At 38.3% G+C, this 22,328-nt stretch overlaps 1 protein-coding gene across 1 annotated transcript in view; it reads right to left on the minus strand.

Annotated features, from left to right (window-relative positions):
* Positions 1-1,478: 1,478 nt before the first annotated feature.
* Gabrb1 (gamma-aminobutyric acid type A receptor subunit beta1) overlaps positions 1,479-22,328 on the minus strand; it is a 325,048-nt gene continuing 304,198 nt past the window's right edge. Inside the window, exons 6-9 of the mRNA XM_048364441.1 lie at positions 18,619-18,756; positions 18,350-18,502; positions 14,420-14,664; positions 1,479-2,016 (exon numbers count right to left, since the gene is read on the minus strand). Coding sequence (XP_048220398.1) covers positions 1,672-2,016; positions 14,420-14,664; positions 18,350-18,502; positions 18,619-18,756 — 881 coding nt within the window. The 3' untranslated portion in view covers positions 1,479-1,671. The remainder of the gene's footprint in view (positions 2,017-14,419; positions 14,665-18,349; positions 18,503-18,618; positions 18,757-22,328) is intronic.

Here is a 22,328-nt window from a genome sequence, read left to right on the forward strand (position 1 = left end):
GCTAGTTTTGACATAGTTCCTCTCTATGGCTTTAGGGAGACAGCTAGTTCTACTTTGGTGTGTATTTCCCATCCTCTGTCAGTTGACAATCTACCTCTGTCACTGACTGATTAATTTAAGGCCTCACTCAACCTATAAAATTCACATATGAAATTTTTACAGACTCCAAGTAGAAAAAATTAGTTTTAATGATGGAAAATAAGAAAGATCTTAACTGTAGCTGACTGGATATGGTTAGAACTGTTGTGTTACTGCTAGTCATGAGAACCATAGCCTAGAATAATCTTTCTGAGAAATAAGGCAGAGTAGTAATGGCAGTGATTAATGAGTGCACACAGGGACTTAGGTTGGCAGGCTCAGTGCTTTCACCAGTGCTGTTTCTAATCTATGTTTCTGCTACTTCAGAATGTGTTCTTAAAATGGAAATCTGATTTTGGAGGAGAAGGATACCAACGCAGATAAGCGTAGATCCTTTCCTGAATCATTTCTTCTCTACGCATTTAAGTGTAGATCCTTTCCTGAATCATTTCTTCTCTAGTTTGTGGTGCAAAGCTCAGAGAGCAGAGCTATGGAGTGCCATCGGAGTCTTGAGTGAGCAGCTTGTCCCAAGGAGATCCTGCTTTCTGGAAGGCTAAGAAGTATATACTAGTTGATTTTAAGATTTGGCAGTTCAGATCACTGCCCAGGCACCCTTTTCACAGCACATAAGTCTTGCCTTCCTCATAGAAAGGGAAGCTATGTTTCTCAGACAAAACTGCCCCCTCAAAGCTCTCACCACCCTGCCCCAGTCTTTCTCTTCGTTTCCCTGGAGGAAGAGCTATGGAAATGTGATGGCATGGCATAGCCTCCAAAGCCTCCAGGCTCTTGGAGTGTGTTAAAGGCTTCTCATAGGAAGTGGACAGTAAGAAAAAATGATCACAATGGCTACAGGTTGACCAGAGCAGACTTGAATATTAAACATTTGCAGATAAGTCTAAGAAGCATTTGTAAGGTTATCCAGTCTAAAGCTAGGTGAAGTTGGCCTGTTGAGTTTGCTACAACATGGAGGACTAGCATTTGGTAATCTCTCCCCCACTCCTGTGGAGCGAAGGAAGGAGTCTACAAGGGACTTAAGAGTGGAGGGGAATATCCTTTTCTAGGCTTCTTTTTGTTGTTGTTGTTGTTGTTTGGTTAGTTTTGTTTTGCCACCTTCCTGGAAATCTGTAACTTTTCAATGGCTTTGTTTTGTCTTCTGAGTTCTTGGAAATTGTGGTGGTATTTTTGTTTTTATTTTTTTTAAGCAGCATGAGATTGTTACAGTTTACCAGGAAGTTAATACCAATGGATAGGGAGGTCTTCGTTTCATTTTCTTTATAAAAATAATTGGATAAAATCCTGGGCAACTAGGAGAGACAGTTAACAATCTATCTAACTTCTTTGTGTGGGTTTGTTTGTAAACATGGCAATTAATAGACTTCTGAAAGATCTGATAACCTGGATCACAGTAGACTGGAAATACTTTTTTTTTTAAGTAAACATGGTGTGATAATAAAATTGATAAGCAAGACCTTAAAACTCAATTGGATGGCTGAATCTCTTACCTCAAAAAGCACAGCAGTATTGCTGTTGGGGACCTGTGGGGTTAAAAAACAAAAGAAACAAATAGGCTAAACCAAACCACGAGGACAGATATTAGTGTACATAGTAAAGCCAGTAGACGACGTTGAAAAGAGAAAAGGTAATGGGGAAAAACATTCGGGACCACTTGTCGATGGAGTTCACATCCGTCAAGTCCGGGATTTTGACTTTGAGCTGGGAGGCGCGCCGGCGGATGCGGCCCTTGCTGGGCACGCAGTGCCGGTCCACCGCGCGCCCATACCCCTCCCTGCTGCTCAGCGGCTTGCGGTACTGGATGCTGGCACTGTCATAGGAGTACATGGTGGCCTTCGGGTCGCTCACACCCGTGAGCACTTCGGAGCCGCTCGTCTCGTTCCTGATCTCCAGCGTGCTGAGGAGAATGTTGCCATGGGCGTCCACCTGATGGCACAAACGACAGGCTGAGATGCCAAGGCCAGGACGTGACCTTGTTTTCATCTATTTGCTCATGCAGCAGGAGCTCAGTACTCCTCCACAAGTATCATACTCCATCTGCCTCCTGGATGTGGAGGTTATCCATCATTGTCCCCCTCCCCCATCTTTCTCTGTAGCTCTGTGTGTGTATCTATCATCTATCTATCTATCTATCTATCTATCTATCTATCTATCTATCTATCTATCTATCTATCTATCTATCTATCTATCTATCCATCCATCCATCCATCCATCCATCCATCCATCCATCTATCTATCTATCTATCTATCTATCTATCTATCTATCTATCTATCTATCTATCATTTCTGTCTATTATCTGCCATCCATCTTCCTGACGCCCCTCCTCTCTCTTTCTCTGTAGCTATGTATGCATGTATGTATGTATGTATGCAAGTATGTATGTATGTATCTGTCTACCTATCATTATCTATTATCTGCCATCCATCATCCATCATCTTCTATTACTAATCTATCATCTGTCTACTTAGTCTACTATTTATTACCTATCACCTATCCATCATGATCTATCATCTATATATCTGGCTATCGGTTACCTGTCTAAATTTTCTATACCTATCTACCTACCATTATCTATCATCTATCTTCTTACCTACATTACTTCTCATCCATCTTTCATCATCTATCGTCTATTTAACTATCATCATCTATTAATCATCTATTTTGCTAGCTATCTAACCATATTTCTATCTGTTATGCATTTCCACTAGCAAAACTTGTCTGTATGTGTGTGTGTGTGTGTGTGTGTGTGTGTGTGTGTGTGTTGTGACATTTCTTCCTGTTATATAACTGGTACAGGGAAACATTTAAAGCTAAGGAAGAAAGTGAAAATTTATAATGTATGTTCAGAGCCAATTGTTAAGATCTTGCTAGCCTTCCATTTCTGTTCTGATCATGTGTATTTACAAACACAGAAGCATCTATATATTTTACTCCGCAAATATTTTTTTCTAGTTATTTAATATAGCCTACTCACCTTTGTGTGTTATCAGATAATCTTCAATCAACATTATTTGTTAGTAGCTTACATTGAAGAGCCATAGTTAGGTTAATCTATTGTTAAGATTTGCTTTACCTACTTTCTAGATTTACAAACAATTCTGGAAGAGCATCTTTTAGTTAAATTGTGTACCTATGCACAATTGGATATTCCTCAAACTGAAATGCTAGAAATGGGCTCAATGAGTCAAAGATAATACTTGAACCTCTGTCCCTCTACTGTGGTTCACTTGCATCTTGCCAAATAGTGACACAGATCCCAGGGCTCCTGGCTACTCCCTATGCTGTGCACACATACACATTTCTGGAAAAACATGACATATGAGCACATTTTGGTGTACAATGTGGCCTTGTTTCAAGTTGCTAACTGATTTTTCTGGGAAAGTGTAGGGCTCAAAAATGCACATGAATTTGAAGTTTTTCCAATGACAGTGTAGGCAGCTGTCTTTAAAGATATCATGAATCTCACAGGGCCTGACTTATAATACTATTTTCATTCAGATGAGATTAATCTCAGCAATTCCTTGCTGGAAGCACATGTAAAGAGAACAAGAATGATAGGGAAAAAAAGACAACACTGATAGAAACTTGAGGAAGGAGGAATAGCCAAAAGAAGAGATTCAATGTTGTTTCAGAGGGAACAAAGAGAAGGAAGTAAATAGAGGCTTGTAGACTTACCAAGGAGGCAGTTTGGGGGCTTAGCATAAGAGCAGATTTTGAGGAATCAAGGACTGAATTGTCCTGATTGGCGTCAAGGAGGCAAAGGCAGTTGCATACTTTTATAAAACTCTGTAGCTCAAAGTAAGAAAAGAAATAAAGCCGGACATTGGTGGCTCGTGCTTGTAATCCTAGCTACTCAAGAGGCTGAGACTGGGGCTGGGAATCTGGCCTAATGGCAGAGTGCTTGCCTAGCATGCATAAAGTCCTGGGTTCGATTCCTCAGTACCACATAAACAGAAAAAGCCAGAAGTGGAGTTGTGTGGTTCAAGTGGTAGAGTGCTAGCCTTGAGCAAAAGGAAGCCAGGGACAATGCTCAGGTCCTGAGCTCAAGCACCAGGACTGACAAAAAAAAAAAAAAAAGAGTGCTGGGGATATGGACTAGTGGCTAGAGTGCTTGCCTCGTATACATGAGGCCCTAGGTTCGATTCCCCAGCACCATATATACAGAAAATGGCCAGAAGTGGCCCTGTGGCTCAAGTGGCAGAGTGCTAGCCTTGAGCAAGAAGAAGCCAGGGACAGTGCTCAGGCCCTGAGTCCAAGGCCCAGGACTGGCCAAAAAAAAAAAAAAAAAAAAAAAAAAAAAAAAGAAAAAATTATACTATGTGAAGTGAGCAAGACCCAAAGAAATATGGACTCTATGGTCTCCCTCATAGGGAATAATTAGCACAGGTTTAGGCTAGTCACAGCAGAGGATCACAAGAGCCTAATAGCTATGCTCTTATGAATGCATAAGATGATGCTAAGTGAAATGAACTTCATGTTATGGAAATGACTGCTATATCAGTGTTTCAACATGCCATGTGTAACTGTAGCTTCTATTGTTGATGATCCTCTTGTATCCCCTTCCGGTGGTTGTACCCACGCTATCACTGTATCTCATCTGAGTACATTGGAAACTGTATATATTGGTATTAGAACTAGGGAAGTGAAAGGGATTATCAAAATCGAGAGACAAAGGATAAAAAGACAAATGACTACAAAACCAATACTTGCAAAACTGTTTGGTGTAAACCAACTAAACAACTCATGGGGGGAGATGGAAAGGGGGAGGGGGAGGGAGGAATGAAGGAGGAGGTAACAAACAATACAAGAAATGTACCCAAGGCCTAATGTATGAAACTGTAACCTCTCTGTACATCACTTTGACAATAAATAAGAGAGAAAAAAAAAAAGAAAAGAAGAGAGGCTGAGATTTGAGGATCATGGTTTGAAGCCAGCTTGGGCAGGAAAATCCATGAGACTTTTATTTCCAGTTAACCACAAGAAAAAACAACAACCCCAAAACAAACAGGATGGTGCTGTGGCTCAACGTGGTTAAGAATTAGCTTTGAGTAACAAAGCTCAGGGATAATGCCCAGGCCCTGAGTGCAAGCTGCATGACTGACAAAAAAATTGAAAAAAAAAAAAAAGAAACATTAGCATACACAGGAGAATAGAGTGTCAGTGAAGCTGAAAGTGTGGGTTGATCAAAGCGGGTATTGTTAGAGTAAGTAAGGAAATCAAACACTGCCACATTGGCAATGCAGCACATGCGTCTTGTTTGATAGGGGAATCAGATAGAAGGATGTGCTTATATTTCCTTGAGGCCTGAAGCTGGATAATGTCACTGATGTTGAGCTGGATGCCGATTATGGTCTGTGGTGGGTGTGTTCACACCACAGTGGTTGTAAAGTCATGCTTGTGAAAGTTTGTGTTGCTGAGGCTGGTAAGGAACAAAGTGCTGAACTCATGGAAGGAGGGAGGAACATCTCAGCAGATGGAGAGTAGAACGCAGGAATTTTCTAGGCACTGTGGAGTAAAGATGAACAAAAAAACATAACTTTTTGTTATTATGAGATAATTATCTCCTTGGAGTTACATAATTAAAATATAATTTGGGCATTGACAATGAAATGTTTTTCACCAAATGCTAAATGGCACAAAGTAGACTAAGTAATAGATTCATAAAAGTGAGAAGTAATAGGAGGTGACGGAAGGCAACATGAAAAGATGGGGCTGCGGTTAAGTCTGATAGGATGGGTAGATGGCAGGACTGGTAGTTAGAAAGTGTTCTTATCCCTTTTTTTATTATTAAGTAGTGAGGAATGACCTTAGATAATTCTGCATCTCCATCCCTCTGTGTATAAACAAAATGTTTTCCCTAGGTAATCTCAAGGATTTCTTTCCAGTCTGGTAGGCTTTGATTATGGGGACTATTACAGGTGGAGAGTACAACATTCTTAAAACCAAAACCAGACTTGTAAAACGGATTCCCTTGATCCGTATTATATGCATCATTAAGTTCTGCAATGAGAGATCTCTAAATAAACAGTTGCTGGAATTTAGAGTCAGCTAACAAAACATACAGATGCTTCTGATGAAACAGAAGTCATGACAAGAAGGCACATTTTATTATGATGTTTTGGGTAACCTTGAGGCACCAAGTTTATTAATTTGTACAAATCCTCCAAAGCTTAAAGTCACAGTTTTACATAGTCTGATATATAAAATAATGAATCAATTTTTATAACTACATATTTCATTGTTCTATAGTTAAATCAACCTTACCATATATTAAGAAAATATTTAAGAGACATAAAACAGTTACTACTTCTAGTGTCTTTCCTGTCTAATCCTGGAGATAGTTTAAAAGCTAATGTTATATACTGTGTGTGTGTGTGTGTCTCTGTGTGTTAGTTCACTTATGCACAACTAACAGAGGTTTTTTTTTTAAATTGTAGCCACAAAGAAAATGGTTATTGTCTTAAAAAATATTTGGAAGCAAGAAGAAGCCATATTGTGTACTGCCTCATCTGTTGTGGTCAAATGCTATCCAGTTACTGAAGAAATGTCAACATCTGCATAAAAGCACGATCCAGACAGTAAGAATGTTAATATAGTGGATTTTCAGATACAAACTATGAGGATTGTTGATGATGAGTAATTGTTCAATGGTATGAGCAAACCCACTCCTCATGTCAGCATAAAAGAAGGGAATTCCTACTCCAATTTCCAGGCAAATGAAGTCACGCCAAATGTCTCTGCTCCTCCCCTTTAGCTGCTGCTCTGCTCTGACCTATGTGATGGGCATGTTTGGAAGAAGGAAACAGTATGCTTTAATTGGCTCACTGAGCCAAACTGCAATGAAATATTGAACTGCAGGGTTAGGGAATCACATGCTAATTCTGTCAGACTTGTCAGACCATAGTTTTTTCATCCTTTCCAGTGACTAGGAGGGAATGGACCATGTATAGTATATCAACTATACTCTCCAAACCAACATAAATGATTCTTTAAGTTTAGAGCCTGAATTATATCTAAATTTAGAGAATGGGAAGATTTTTATTACTGTTGTTGTAGGAAGACCAGCAAATAAACCCCTTGCCTTCTACTTCAGAAGATGATCCAAATGAGTGTTTCAGATAATAAAGTGAGGCAGAGAATGTGATTTTAGATCTGCAGCATCAAGGACTTGATAACTCTTCTTATTCTTTTTGTCAGAGGTCAGGACTCAAGCTTGCTATCTGATGCTTGCTTCCACTTATTGGCTGGTACTCTACTACTTGAGCCATGCCTCCAAGCCAGCTTTGAAAATCCCTTACCTGCACTTTCTCCCTTGGTAGACTGGCATAATTTCTATGCCAAAAATGTTAGTTTGGGGCAGAACACGAATACACATTTAACATGTCATTAGTTCATTTATTTGTTGTTTGATTTAATAAATGCTATACAATGTTCAGTATGCCTCAGTTACTATTCCAGATTAATTAAAAAAAGACCCTCTACATGTCATAGGACATTATATCCCTCAGTGAAGAAACTAAAAGATCTCAATCAAACTCCAAACCACTGGATTCTCCTGTACACTGAATTTCCCTTCCTGATCACACTGATTTTAAATCAAAGACAAAACATGTAGCCCAAATTGTTGCTCTTTCCAACAAACTTTTGAAAGTCTGTAACTTGTGATCCTCAGGTCTCCTTTCTTGCTGTGGTGAATCTTTCTATCACTTCCCTTTCAGAAAGCCATGGAAGCAGGTCTTGAGACTGGATGGCCATAAGCAAATCTTGGAGGGGCTTATATTGTATAATAATTTTTAAAAAGCCTGGGATTGCACTGTGTAAAGGTTGTTGAGGATGGATAGCTCATGGATATCTTCCCTCTTCCCTGCAGTACAATGCTTACAAACTACACCAGTTTCTTTTAAATTCTGAGGCCACAACAATCCCCAAAGACACTGATAAACAAAGCAGATGAATTCTCGAATTTTTGGAACTAACATTTTTATGGACGACAATAGTTTGCTTTTTTTAAAAATCTTTTTTCTTTATGTGCCAGTACATGGGCTTGAACTCAGGATCTGTGTGCTGTCCGTTAGCTTTTTTTTTCTTAACTGTTTTCTTTATTGTCAAAGCGTAGTACAGAGGGGTTACAGATTAATATGTAAGGTAGTGAGCACATTTCTTGTTCAACTTGTTACCTCCTCCCTCATTTTCCTCCCTCTACCCCTCCCCTTTTTCCTCTCCCCCAAGAGTTGTGCAGTTGGTTTACAACAAATGGTTTTCTAAGTGTTGCTTTTGAAATGGTTTGACTTTTTATCCTTTGTCTCTCAGTTTTGGTATTCCCTCTCCCTTCCCCAGTTCTAATACCTGTATAAACAGTATCCAGGGTACTCAGATGAGATACAGTGGTAGTGGGGATACAACCACAGGAAGGGAATACAACAGAAACAAAACTGAACAAAACAATCAAACAAACAAACAGACAAGAAAAAAATGTATGGTTTCACATGGCATGTTAAAAATAATTACAACAGTAATATAACTCTTGTTCCCATAACGTGGAGTTCATTTCACTTGGCATCATCTTATGTTACCATATGGGTGTGTAACTATTGAGATATTTTGATCTTCTACTATGATTAGCCTAATCATGTGCCAGCTATTCCCTATGAGGGACATCATAGGGTTTATGTTTCTTTGGGTCTGGGTCACTACACTTAGTATGATTTTTTTCCAAGTCCTTCCATTTCCTTATGAATGGTGCAGTGCCATTCCTTCTGATGGAGGCATAGACTTCCATTGTGTATATGTACCACATTTTCCTGATCCACTTGTCCAGTGAGGGGCATCTGGGCTGGTTCCATGTTTTAGCAGTGACAAGTTGTGCTGTGATGAACATAGTTGTTTTGGTGACTTTAGTGTGGTCTTGCTTGTAGTCTATTGGGTAGATGCCCAAAAGTGGGGTTGCTGGGTAGGGGAGGTCTATGATTAGCCTTTTTAGGAACCTCCACACTGCTTTCCAGAATGGTTGAACAAGTTTATATTCCCATCAACAATGTAATAGGGTTCCTTTTTGGCCACATTCCCTCCAGCATTTGTTTGGTCAAATACTGATCTTGATTTTGTAGTAAAGATTCTTTGTTGATGAGATTGGCATTTATAATCAGCTACTGTGAGTAAAAGAGATCACATTTGATGTTTTGAGTGGGCCTTGTGCTATCAGTTCATGGCTTGCTTAACAGCAAAAACTGGCAGTTACTGACGAAGAAGAAATTCTGCCTCAAAAATCTTTTTTTTTTTTTTTGCCAGTCCTTCAACTTGAACTCAAGGCCTGGGCGCTGTACCTGAGACTCTTTGTGCTCAAGGCTGGTGCTCTACCACTTGAGCCACAATGCCACTTCCAACTTTTACTGAGTAATTTATTGGAGATAAGAGTTTCATGGACTTTCCTGCCTGGGCTGGCTTTGCATTGCAATGCTCAGATCTCAGCCTGCTGAGTAGCTAGGATTGCAAGAGTGAGCCACCAGCACCTAGCTTATTTCAAAATGTTAACAAGAATACACCACTGTGTTTCCAGCAAGGATTGCAGATTTTGGACTTAAGACGCTTAATATTTACTCTCACTGAGTTTCCAGCTTGCAACCCGCTCTACAGATTTCAGTCTTGCCAGAGCTGACAATTTTTTGTGAGATGCTTTCTTAAAATAAATTTCTTTTAATGTGTGTTGGTTCTATTTCTCTGGAGATCTCTAAGTGATACAAAGGTAATGACAACAATCATGATGGTGGTTCTAAAAATGATTTAAAACTATTCTGGGTGTGCTGGCTCCTGCCTGTAATTTTAGTCACCCAGGTTGCAAAAAGACTGGGGGGATTGAGGTTCAATGCCAGATCAGGTGAAATGTTTGCAAGACCACCTCTTTCAGTCAATAATAAACTGGATGTGGTGGCATGTACTTGTCCACACAGCTATTGATTCCTGCAAACCAATAGGGGGATCAGCATTAGTCCATGAGTTCTAACCCCAGTACCATCAACATAAAAATAAAAGATTAAAATCCAGGAAACATTGATATGGTGGTTATAGTTATTACCTCAGTAATAACTCCAAACAAATAAATAAGTTTATTTTCTAGCATTGTTTCAGCCTTTCTTACCCCACCCTCCCCGCTCTGTCTTCTTTCTCTCCCTCCCAAACATCCCCAACATCCTCAAAGAGAGCCTTAGGTTGCAAAGAAAAATGTTGCCTCTCACTGAATTTAACTGTTCTGTATATTTTCAATTTATAAATATAGCAGAAACTCATTTCAGTGTAATTGAAATAAAATATAATCTTGTTTGCAGTGGCAGTTTTAAAGTGCTGCTGGGGAATACCTCTGGGCTCAATCTACTTTGCAATCAGTAGGTTATTTCTTTCTTGTTAGCCAATTTAAACAAATCCTTATCTTTCTGAGTGTTTCTGAAGCCTAAGCAGGAAGCCAAGGGAACTGATGCTGGCTGCAGAATGAGATGATTCAAGTCCCTGGAGACTCATGGGTCTACTTGGTGAAACTGCTTAGAGAGAAGAGAACTTTAATGGTCACAGCATCCACCTTCCTTCCCCTCTTGTGGAATATGCCACATTCTCACTGTTGCTGTCAGTCATCTGCTCCGTTCATGTCTTCCCAACCCTTATCACTTAGCCTAGAATTCCTGAACCCTTTTTTATTTTTTAGTGGGCTGAAGCTGGGGTGGGGGTGATTGAGGAGCTCAGCTCATGATTTGCACATATCTTTACACTTTCGACAACTAATGGCCTAAGTGAAAACTTTCTTATCATTCTGAGAAAGAACAGATGGCTAAGTACAAAGTGTAACTAATAGTAAGCAAATGCATATTATACCTTTTTCTGGAAATGGGGGAAAAGATATTGATAAAATGAAGCAAGCAGCAATTTTCTAGACTATTACTCAAAAGAAGTTCTCTTGCATTCCCTTTTTCCCCTACATTGCTCCTGTTCTTGCATTCGTAAGTCCCGTGACTCCACTCTTAAGCATATTCAGGTTCTGATCACTTCTTCCCATTGATCATATCTTTCTTCACAGTTAGTCATCCTTTTTAAATTTTGTTCCAGGAATGTAGTCCAGGGTCTTTTCTCTGCAGATAATCCAGAGTGGTCATTTAAAAATGCAAAAAACAGGTAATATCTCCTCTGTTCAAGTCATAGAATTAATGAAATTTCTCATCCTAATCCAAAAATACCATGTGAATTAGCTTCCTGGGACACCTCCAACCTCATAACTGCTCCTTAAGCTTTCTGCTCCAGCTACATTGACCACTTTTATCTTTTTTATTATCATAATGATGATGAAGGTGATGATTTTTGTGAGATGAGGTCTCAGTATGTGGCCCAAACTGAACTTACATTTGTGACCTTTCTTTCTCAGCCTCCTGAGTCCTGAGATTAAGGTATAAACCACTAAGCCTGGCTTTGATTTGTGTTTTTTAAAAAATAATTTTAGAGATCTAGTTATTTTTGGAAGACCCTTCACGTTTTTGTTTTTTTTTTTTTGACAGTCCTGGGGCTTGAACTCAGGGCCTGAGCACTATCCCTGGTTTCTTATTGCTCAAGGCTAGTGCTCTACCACTTGAGCCACAGCACCACTTTTTCTGTTTATGTGGTGCTGAAGAATTGAACCCAGGGCTTCATGCATGCTAGGCAAGTACTCTACCACTAATCCAAATTCCCAACCCCCTTCATGCTTTTAAGTCATCAGTGTATTTTTCCTCTGCTGGGTCTCTCTCTTGAAACATTCTTCTTCACTGCCAGCTGGCTAGGTTCTCACTGTTTTTCCCCACAGTGATCATTGTAATCCCCAGCTATTCTGTTGAGTATGTTTGTGTATGTATGTTTGTGTCATCTCTGCTGGAATCTACACTCCAGGAGAACAGGTGCCTTCCTATTGCTAATCACTGTATCCTCATTGTTCTTTCAGGGCTGAGCATAGAATACTCTTAGGAGAGACTCAGTACATATCTGCAGGTGAGAAACTCTGAAACTCAAACTTTGTGCCCTTTCTCTGAGCTATAGTTGGGTTCCAATGGCAAAGGACACCTGGATAGTTCCAGTGTTCATGTGATCTTCAGAGCCATATATCTCAGACATTTAGTGTCTGAGACATTAATGTGCACGAAAATCAACCAGGAAACTTGTCGAAAAATATAGATTTAAGTTATTTATTCTGGACTGAGTACTTTCCTGGTCTGCGGTTTTACACAAGCATCCTCAGGATTTTAGTTTGTAGTGCTGTTTGGATGACAAACCACAGAGAATAAGAGTGGGAGGGAAGAGCCCAAATCACAGTAGATCCATTGGATTTTTGAAAGGAAAAGTGCTCTATCTGGACCATTGGGGTTGCAGTCTGCATTTGAGATGAATCTTTCCTAGACACCCCAGGATCCTTCATGCCTCAGAGTGACTTTGAGTATTCCCCAGGTACAGTCTACCACACTGTATCCATGCGCAGCTGTCACGCATTGTTGCTACTATACACAATGGAAAAAGTTCTTGGTTAGTTTAAAAGTAACCCAGAGGTAGCTTATCTAAAGTTTAGTTGTGCTCTGAAATCTATCTTTCAAAACTCTAAATACCATCCCTAGTTTCAAATGATGCCTGAGGGGTTCATGAATCTATGGTCTTTATCACCTTGGAGATTACAACTCTCTTAATGTCTGGATTCAGCATCTGTACTAGTATAAAAAAACGCTTCTGTGCATCTGGTGGGACTATAAATCAGTACAGAGCTGTACTTCTGAAGCTTTAGTATGGGTATCCTTTGACCTGCCTGCCCAGCAGAGGCTATCAAAAGTAATTTGTAATGATGAACAATTCCACTCAAAGCTCCAGGATTCCAAGGGTAATCCTGGAGATTTCTCAAATAAGAATTCTCCAGGACTAGATAACATAGGTCATTTTGATCTAACTATTTTTCTGAAAGGAAAAAAAAGAAAGAGGAACATCCAATCATTATATGAAGGAGAAAAATATATTATCTTCTATGATTTAGATTTCAGCTACAAGGTGACATTTTAAACATATCACATGGTTTGCATTCTTAATTTAAATGCTGGAGGTGATATGCTGAATGGGTGAAATTTTTCATCAATGCATTGTCTCTGTCAGCCTTGGTTTTAGAAAGATAAAGAACTTAGGACCTGCCAAACCTAAGCATCTACTGAATTATTATCGATTGCATGAGATGGGAACATGATTATTATTCCATCTAAATATGAAGAAGTTAAAATAACCTTAGCTATCCTATTCCTTTTGGAGATTATATTTAATAGAATGTGACACTGATTCAGAAAGAATACCAAAGGTTGCTATAAAGCATGCTTAAAAAAGCATTAAAAGCAATATAAAGCCTAAATGGTACAGTGCTTGTCTAGCATACATAAGGCTCTGAGTATGATCTTCTACACACACACACACACACACACACACGTTAAGAAGAGTAAGAGAGGCTGAGGCAGAAGTTGAAGTGGATCATAAGTCCTTTTTTGACTTAATTTACTTATAAAACATTGTGACAGTACAATCAATACCTCTGTGTTCTCTAAACGTGTTTAGTGGATTCTTTTCTGGCATTTATTAATTTATTTGACATATAGTCTTTGGTTCACTTCCCTGCTCTAGCCACTGAGGAAAGAACAGCAAACAGGGTAGACTCTATTGCTTCTTCTTGGGAAGCTACTCTTTAATGAGAGATGGATGCTCAAAGTGTAATTACACAAACTAACAAATGATCAGTACTGGCAATTACACAAACTAACAGATGATCAGTACTGTACAGGCCCTACCATAGAATGGTGCAGGATCCTGTGAGAACAAGGAACAGGGATAGCAAACAGATATGGAGGCTGAGAATATCAGTGAGGCATTTCCATAGGAGTGGCATTCACAGTGAAGACTTGTACAACTATTTCATACCCTGTGCTCTGACTTTATCTAATGTAAATTTCAATCCTATGATCTCCACTGTTTTTTTATAAAGTAGTTTTAATTATTGTGAATGTATTATTGGTTAAGGCAGTATTATTAGATAAGACAGAAGAGTCATGTGGAGTCTTCATCTGTTTTTTCTATTACTTGTATTTCACTTTATTATGCCACAGCAAAATCAGGAAACTGGCATTTGCATGGAGCTTTCACGATTCAATGTCATTTTATTACATTTTCACATGTCCCAGGTATGTAAAATAAAGAGTTGATTGGGTCTTAAAAATGATAAACAACTGTTTTAGATGTATTATTTTTTCTGTTGTGAGATAAATTTAAGAAAAATAGTATTAAGCATATTTAAATACTTACCTGGACTTTATTCATCTCCAATTTGTTTTTCTCATTAGCACTCTGGTCCTGCTTGCCAGCTCCCTTTTTCTGAGGGCCTTTTCCAAAGAAGATATAATTTACAAAGGCATATTCCAGCAGAGCCAAGAATACGAACACAAAGCAACCCATCAGGTAAATATCGATTGCTTTCACATAAGGGATCTTTGGCAGGGTCTCCCTGAGGTGAGTACTGATAGTTGTCATTGTCAGCACTGTGGTGATTCCTGTGAACAGAAATACAAAGTGAAGTTGGAAAGACACATGCCTCTCCCCTAGTGTTGCCACAGGATGACAGCCGGAACATGATAAACTGTTGGGAAAAGATGCATTATTTGTAGTATGATATCTCCCAAAGGAAAGTTTGTGATTTTTATGAAATAATTTTATAGGGAAGTTTGTGATTTTTATGAAATAATTGATATATTTATTTTCTGGATACAATAAAAATTTTGTTGCTTTGACTTTTAAAATATCACCTCTCTCTCTTTCTCTCACTCTCTCATGCTTGTACTGGGCTTGCTCTCACTTGGCTTTTTCACTCAAGGCTGGCACTCTACCACTTGAGCCACACCTCCACTTCTGGCTTAATGCTGGTTAATTGGAGATGAGAGTTTCACAGACTTTTCTGGCTCCTGAGTAGCTCGAATTACAGGAATGAGCAACCAGGTCCTGGCTACCACTACTTTCTTGACCCTAGAGCTTAGAACAAATTAGATTCCTGCTGTCAGGAAAAGCTTTATTCAGAACTTGACCTTAGATCTGTAAAACAGTTAAGTATGACATTGTTAATAGTATGCATAATGAATATTTTGTTTTGATGGTGGCAATGACAAAATAATAATTGGGAAAAATTCAGAAATGAGAAAAGAATGTGGAATCTTGCACAGATTGCCTGTGCTGCTGTAATACCAACATCATACCCTCCTGTAGTGTTTTAAAACAGTTTTGAGTGTCTATAGTTATGAATTATTTTCTATGGCTGTCATCACAGCCCAGCAACTATGATTGGTGAGATATATTTCCCTCTTATTTTGTAACTCAGCAAACAAGAAATTCTGAGACTAGTTGTTTTGCCATAGGTCACCCTGTCAAAGGGCATACTTCATAGGGATACTAAGCAGAATAAGTAATACCTGAAATTTGATGTAAGCTCTTAAAAATAAAGCCAGAAACATGAAATGAATAAAAAAGACAAAGGAAACTAGGCAAAAGGGATGGAAGGCAGCAAAGTAAAAGATATTTATCAGATTATTATATAGGATACATATTATATTATATATTATATTATTATTATCAGATTATTCTAGGTGCATAGATTCCCTAATGTTACTATGCAAAAAATTAAATATATTTGAAAGTCAGGACAACCTCACAAAAGTAATGGACTCAAATGTTAAGTAATTTATTCAAATGTGCAGTAGGAGTGGTCTTATTTATTTTTCAGAAGAAAAACTGAAACTTCATCATTATACAATCTAGCTAAACATTTTCAACAGAAATGAATAATTGCTTTACAACATTTGTATTTCTGCTTTTTCACATTTGGTTTAAATTTCTGAGCAAATGGGGTTAGCAAATTAATATCTTTAAACCCATATTTGTTAAAATTATGTCTGGTTTACACTCTGAAGATTAGGTTAGGCATTATGTGATTATGTGAGGTTATGTGTTGAAATTGCCTCTCTCTCTCCTCTCTCTCTCTCTCTCTCTCTCTATTTTGCCAGTTCTTGGGTTTGAACTCAGGGCCTGAGCACTGCCCCTGGCTTCTTTGTGCTCAAGGCTAGCACTCTACCACTTGAGCCACAGTACCACTACTGGCTTTCTGTATATGTGGTGCTGAGGAATTGAACCCAGGGCTTCATGCATGCTAGGCAAGCACTCTACCACCAGGCCACACTCCCAGCTCAGAGCCCTGCGGGTCTCTTTATTCCAAATATTATTTGCCTTGAGGATAGACATGCAATGTGAATCACAATTCATAAATTTGTTTGTTAGTGTTTTCTGCTTTGAATCAGATATCATCCAATGATTCTCTTTCCTCTAACCATAATTTGTACACATGGTTACATTCCCACTTAAGTAATATGTACAGATGCATATGTATAATATGGAAACTACTTACTTGCTTTTTTTCACTTTTAGTACCTTTTCTTTATATATATATATTTTATTATCAAACTGAATTACAGAGAGGTTACAGTTTCATACATTAGGCATTGGATGCATTTCTTGTACTGTTTGTTACCTCATCCCTCATTCCCCCCTTTCCCCTCCCCCTTTCCCTCCCCCCCCCATGGGTTGTTCAGTTCATTTACACCAAACAGTTTTGCAAGTATTGCTTTTGTAGTTGTTTGTCTTTTTTATCGTGTCTCTTGATTTTGGTATTCTCTTCCAATTTCCTAGTTCTAATACCAGTATACCCGGTTTCCAATATACTCAGATAAGATACAGAGAAAGTGTAGGTACAACCACAGGACGGTGATACAAGAAGATCATTAATAATAGAGGCTACAGTTACATATGGCACGTTGAAAGTAGTTACAACTGTGATATAACAATCGTTTCCATAACATGGAGTTTATTTCACTTAGCATTATCTTATGTGTTTGTAAGGGTATAGCTATTGGGCTCCTGTGATGTTCTGCTGTGACTTGCCTAAACCTGTGCTAATTATTCCCTATAAGGGAGACCATAGAGTCCATGCTTCTTTGGGTCTGGCTCACTTCACTTAGTATAACTTTTTCCAAGTCCTTCCATTTCCTTACAAATGTGGCAATGTCATTCTTTCTGATAGAGGCATAAAATTTCATTGTGCATATGTACTACATTTTCCTGATCCATTCTTCACAGTACTTACTTGCTTTCTTTAGTCCTAGAATATTCAAAGGTTGAGAAGAGGCTGTAAGCCCTTGGCTTTGAGAGTCTTGGATACATAACTAGTACAATAAGGCTAGAGAGAAAACAATTAGTCTAGGTGTGAAAAAGATATGCTGATCATTTAATCCAATGCAATAGTCTCAGAAGAAAAGAGAATATAATATGTTCTCTTAGCTAGGAATAATGCTCTGTGTGTGTGTGTGTGTGTGTGTGTGTGTGTGTGTATTGTGCACATGAATAAGTTCCAGATAATTATTATTGGAGTCTATAAATCAAATAATGAGGCAGATTTGTGCATGCCTAGATTCAGCAGACACACCTTACATATTCAAACTTTCCGATGAATTATTTAGAGGCTCAAATACAGCCTTGCAGCTTTCAGCAATTACTCAACCATAGCAAGATTAATTCTGAATTTTGTTCCACTAAACAGGAAAGAATTTTTCATTTTATCTTGATCCCAGATCATTAATATAGCTGATGAATTGTTTGTGCATTATTGAATATAATGAACTCCAGTTAAAGGAGACCCAACTTGATTTTTTTTTAAAACTTTAGTTAATATTCAAAAGAAAGTATTTCCTGACATTTGACATAGCTTGTTCGTAGCTACCAGGTCTGTTTAGCTTTCTCCAAGTCATTTTTTCTATTGAAAAAATAATGAATTCTAAGTGTTTTCCCCTGTAATAAAAGAGAAGGAAATGAAGAACAAGTCATCTCAAATTTTGTCAAAATTAGTGTAATAAAAAATTCAGAATACATCTTACAAGTAGTTCCATACTGGAAAACATGTATATATATGCATACATACATATACATACATATATGTCCCATATATATTATCTTTTCTGAATGCTGAGATGTTACACTGTAAACATCTTTATGTATATACTTGGTTATTTCATATTTAAGCATTCAACTGTAAAGTAATTTGGTGGCTTGCTCTAAGAGACTTTTTGGCTGTGATTGCTAATGCTGGCATACTTGAAGGTAGAACCCTTTCCTCACTCTGGTGTACTACACATGCATTACCTAGTGCAACTCTGGCTGCAGATGCATCATAGTTGATCCAAAAAGAAACCCAGGACAGAATTGTAATCAGGGTAGAAGGCATGTAGGTTTGCAGAATGAAGTAGCCAATGTTTCTCTTCAGACGAAAACTCAGTGACAGCCGTGGATAGGCTCCTGAATTTAAATAATAAGGAAAGAAAAAGAGAATTAAAAAATCCATTATATTTGATTAGAACCCATCATCTTTTTTTCACTACTCTCCTTGTTTGCTTTGGAAGAAACATCCTCACCTGTGGTAAACTCTACCTTCTTGGACACCATCTTGTAATCAACAATTGAAAACTGAGGGAGTTCGATTTTATTGACTCCAGTGACCGCTCCCTCGCCTCCATTCCAGTAAAACTCGATGTCATCTGTGGTATAGCCATCTGAAATGAGGAAACACAGCTTCATGACAAAAGAGTCTGGAAATTCTTCCCTTAGTTATTTTCTTGGCAGTATTGGGCTTTGAATCCAAAGCCCTGCCTTGCTAGGCAGATGCTCTATCACTGCAGTAGCAATACCCCCAGCCCTTTTTGCTTTAGCTATTCTTCTGATAGAGTCATGCAATTATGTCTTAGCCTGCCTGGATTGTGATCCTCTGTATTATAATTTGTGCTGTAAATGGGATGACAAGCATGAGCCAATATCCAGCTAGTGGCTGAGATGGGTCTCACTATATATATATATATATATATTTTTGGCTTGGATCTTCCTCAAATTGCAATCTACCTCATCTCTGCCTCCCAAGTAGCTACACTTACAAGTGTAAGCCATTAAGCCTAGCTAGAAATTCTTTCTGAAGACAGGATAGGTATCAGAGGGGAGAGAATCCTAGCAAGCAGTGGGTAGCATTGCTACTTACTCAGTTGCTATCCAGAAGGCAGCATTGCTATGTACTAGGTGCCATATGGATTGCTATTTCTGATGGGTTGGTAGTGACTGCATTGAGACGACAATGCATCTGGTTTTGGCAGATATGAACTCTGGATCATAGTGATATCTGACATCATGGCTTCATATTTGTTTTCTTTGTGTCTACTAATGGGCATTCTTTTGTAGTGAGAGCTGGTTAGACTCCATGGGTCTGGTAATAGATTTTAGCTCTGTGTGCTTAATGATTAAAAAAAAAAAAAAGAAAGAAAAGCTCAGGGACAGTACACGGGCCCTGAGTTCAAGCCATAGGACTGGTGCCAAAAAAAAAATGTAATAGCAATTGAACCCTTGTTTGTTAAAAGGGAACAGAAGGAATACTTCTATGAAATAAACTGAGAAACCAAATTTGTACAAATAACTTAAATGAGGAAAATATTAAAAAATAAACACACATTTCTTTTAGAAAATAAATCAAGCTTCTATTAGTCTTTGATTTAGCTAATAATTTCATAGTTACATATTGTTAAAACTTTGGGCACTATGTAAATTATTGGTAATGCTCTGACCTCTCCCCCTACCCCTTTCTCTCATCTATTTTTTTTTGTGATACTGGGAATTGAACCCAGAATTTTGGTAATATGACAGGCAGAGATTCTACACTTGAATTTTAGCCCTAGTTCTTTTGCTTGTAGTTTACTTTTGAAATAAGGTCTTGTTAACTTGGCATGTGCCAGCTTTCAACCAGGCAGAGACCTGCCTCTGCCTCCTGAGTAGCTCTAGTTATAGGTGTACATCATCATACCTGGCTGGTACCTTCATATTTATAAGGGTGAGATCCAGTTAATTCAAGGGCAACATGTAGGTAGGTCTTGCACTCTGTTTTCAGCATGGAAGGTCCTGTCATGGGCTATTCTCTTTCTCTACTCTGTTCTTGGTTGCCATGGCCTTACTGGGTTATGGTCATGCAAACAAGAACCTGCACAACATGAAGGGATATATTTAAAAAAAAATCTAAAAATAATTTAAGATATATTCAAGATCCTGTTTTTCTTTTTTTTTTTTTTACCAGTTAGAGACCAGAAGACTTTTTAAAGCTTCATTTTATATTTAACTTAAAAAAGTAACAAATCTTGTTTTTTGCCATTAGAATTACTGCTGCTTCCAGATTCTAAAGGTAACCTGATGAGCTCTTTGTAGTAGAAGTTATTTTGACCTACTTTTGATTAGGGCAGTAATATCTTTTCAGAAGATTAAAAAATGTTTTACAGTTTTTCAGTGGAATGCCAACTGACAAAAAGCCTCTCTAAATGTGTTACTGTAAGAATAAAAGAAAATTTGAGTTGTTTCTTCCTTTCCTCCCTCCAGCCTTCTCTCCCTCTTTCCCTCTCTCTCCCTTTTGCTTTCCTCCCTCCCTTGCCCTCTCTCTGAAATAAAGAGGTCTCCACTTTATTGTTTTAAATAGTTCTAACTGCTCTTCAAAAAGATTTTTAAGAATTCTTTTCTCTAAAGTGATGAACTCCCAACCATTTTATATTTACCCTATGAAGTTTCAATTCTGTTGTGATGATATTTGAGTATATTTTATTTCACTTTAAACTACCTCCTTCTAGGTCTGATAGCTTTCCCACTCTTCTTTGTCTAATAATCCATACCATAATGACCCAAGTGTAGACAGAGAAGCAGAAGATATTTACTGTTAGATATTATCATTGTTATATGAGAAACTATGAAAACCTCTTATTTACCTATGGACTTTGCACATTCATACAACTCTAATTAGCATATTAAGGATTCATGTAAAGTTTGAGGGGAAAGGATCTTAATCTCTGAGAGATAGGTTAACATCACTTACAGCATCTAACAGGAACGTACAAGCCCAAAGGTAGGTAGAAAGGTAGATGACTGATAGATGGGAGGTCTGTATATCGAGGAATAGAAAAAGCTTTTTGTAAAATTTAGGCTAGCTAAGTTAACTAGGTGATAGACTAAACCTGTAGCTCATGTTCCAATTGCAGCAATTTAGAGGGGAAATTTGTAAATTCCAGTTAGAGTTGAGGGAGCCACTGCTGGGCCTGCATTTTGTAGGTGAGAGGAAGATGGAAGTACGTGGGTAAGCCCAATCAGCCAAACACTTCAGTACTACACACAACAAACAAGCTGGAATAGAAAAACCATTCAATGCCTATCTTCGAAGTACATCAGCCCTTCTACCTTACCCAGTTTCCCTATCTTCAGTGTCTGCTACCCAGTGAACTGGGGTCTGAAAATATTAAATAAGAAATTACTGAAACAAGTCAGAAATTCGTATGTCTTAAATTGCATGCCCACATTTCTTTGCCATGTCCTAGCTAGGAGGGAGTTCCTCCATTTGTCCAGTAAATCAGGACTCCTGTGTATTTGCTAGCCACCCTTCAGTCATTTAAGAGCCAAGCTAATTCTTGCACTAACTGTTGAGCTACTGCAATGCTTTGTGCTCAGGTTGATCTTTTTGAAAGGAAATTTAAAAAGACCACATTTGTATATTTTTTATTACCATCTTTCATAACTTTTCTATTTTATTATTCTTTATGGTTGCTAACCTCTTACTGTGCCTAATTTATAAATTAAATTTTATCCTAGGTGTGTATGTATAGGAAACCATAAGGTGTGGTACTATCTCCAGCTGAAAGTATCCGATGGAGGTCTTGGGACACATCCCCTACAGATAAGAAGAGACTCCTGCATTTGACAATTCATGCAGTCAGTGGCCTGGGTCTTTATTTCCAAGCTCACTTGCCCTTTGTTTAACTACAACCAATTCTGCATAGTGTTCAAGACACTGAGATAATTACAGATGATTATTTTGGAGGTGGAAGAATGCTCACTCTATTTCAGAAAAACAACTGAGTTCTCATGGGAGCAATAGTGGCAGCTGGATCCAAAGCAAAGAGGCCTCAAAATACTCTATTATTCAAAGGTTACTCAAGAACATGTAGCCACAGAACAAGATCATCAATTTACTCATACCCCAACAACCTATTTACCAAAGGTTTTCCTTTATGAACTGGTGACTTCACCCAGTGTCTCAAAACCTGAGCACTCAGAT

Source organism: Perognathus longimembris, chromosome 16 (genome assembly GCF_023159225.1).
Source record: "Perognathus longimembris pacificus isolate PPM17 chromosome 16, ASM2315922v1, whole genome shotgun sequence".
Taxonomy (NCBI): Eukaryota; Metazoa; Chordata; class Mammalia; order Rodentia; family Heteromyidae; genus Perognathus; species Perognathus longimembris.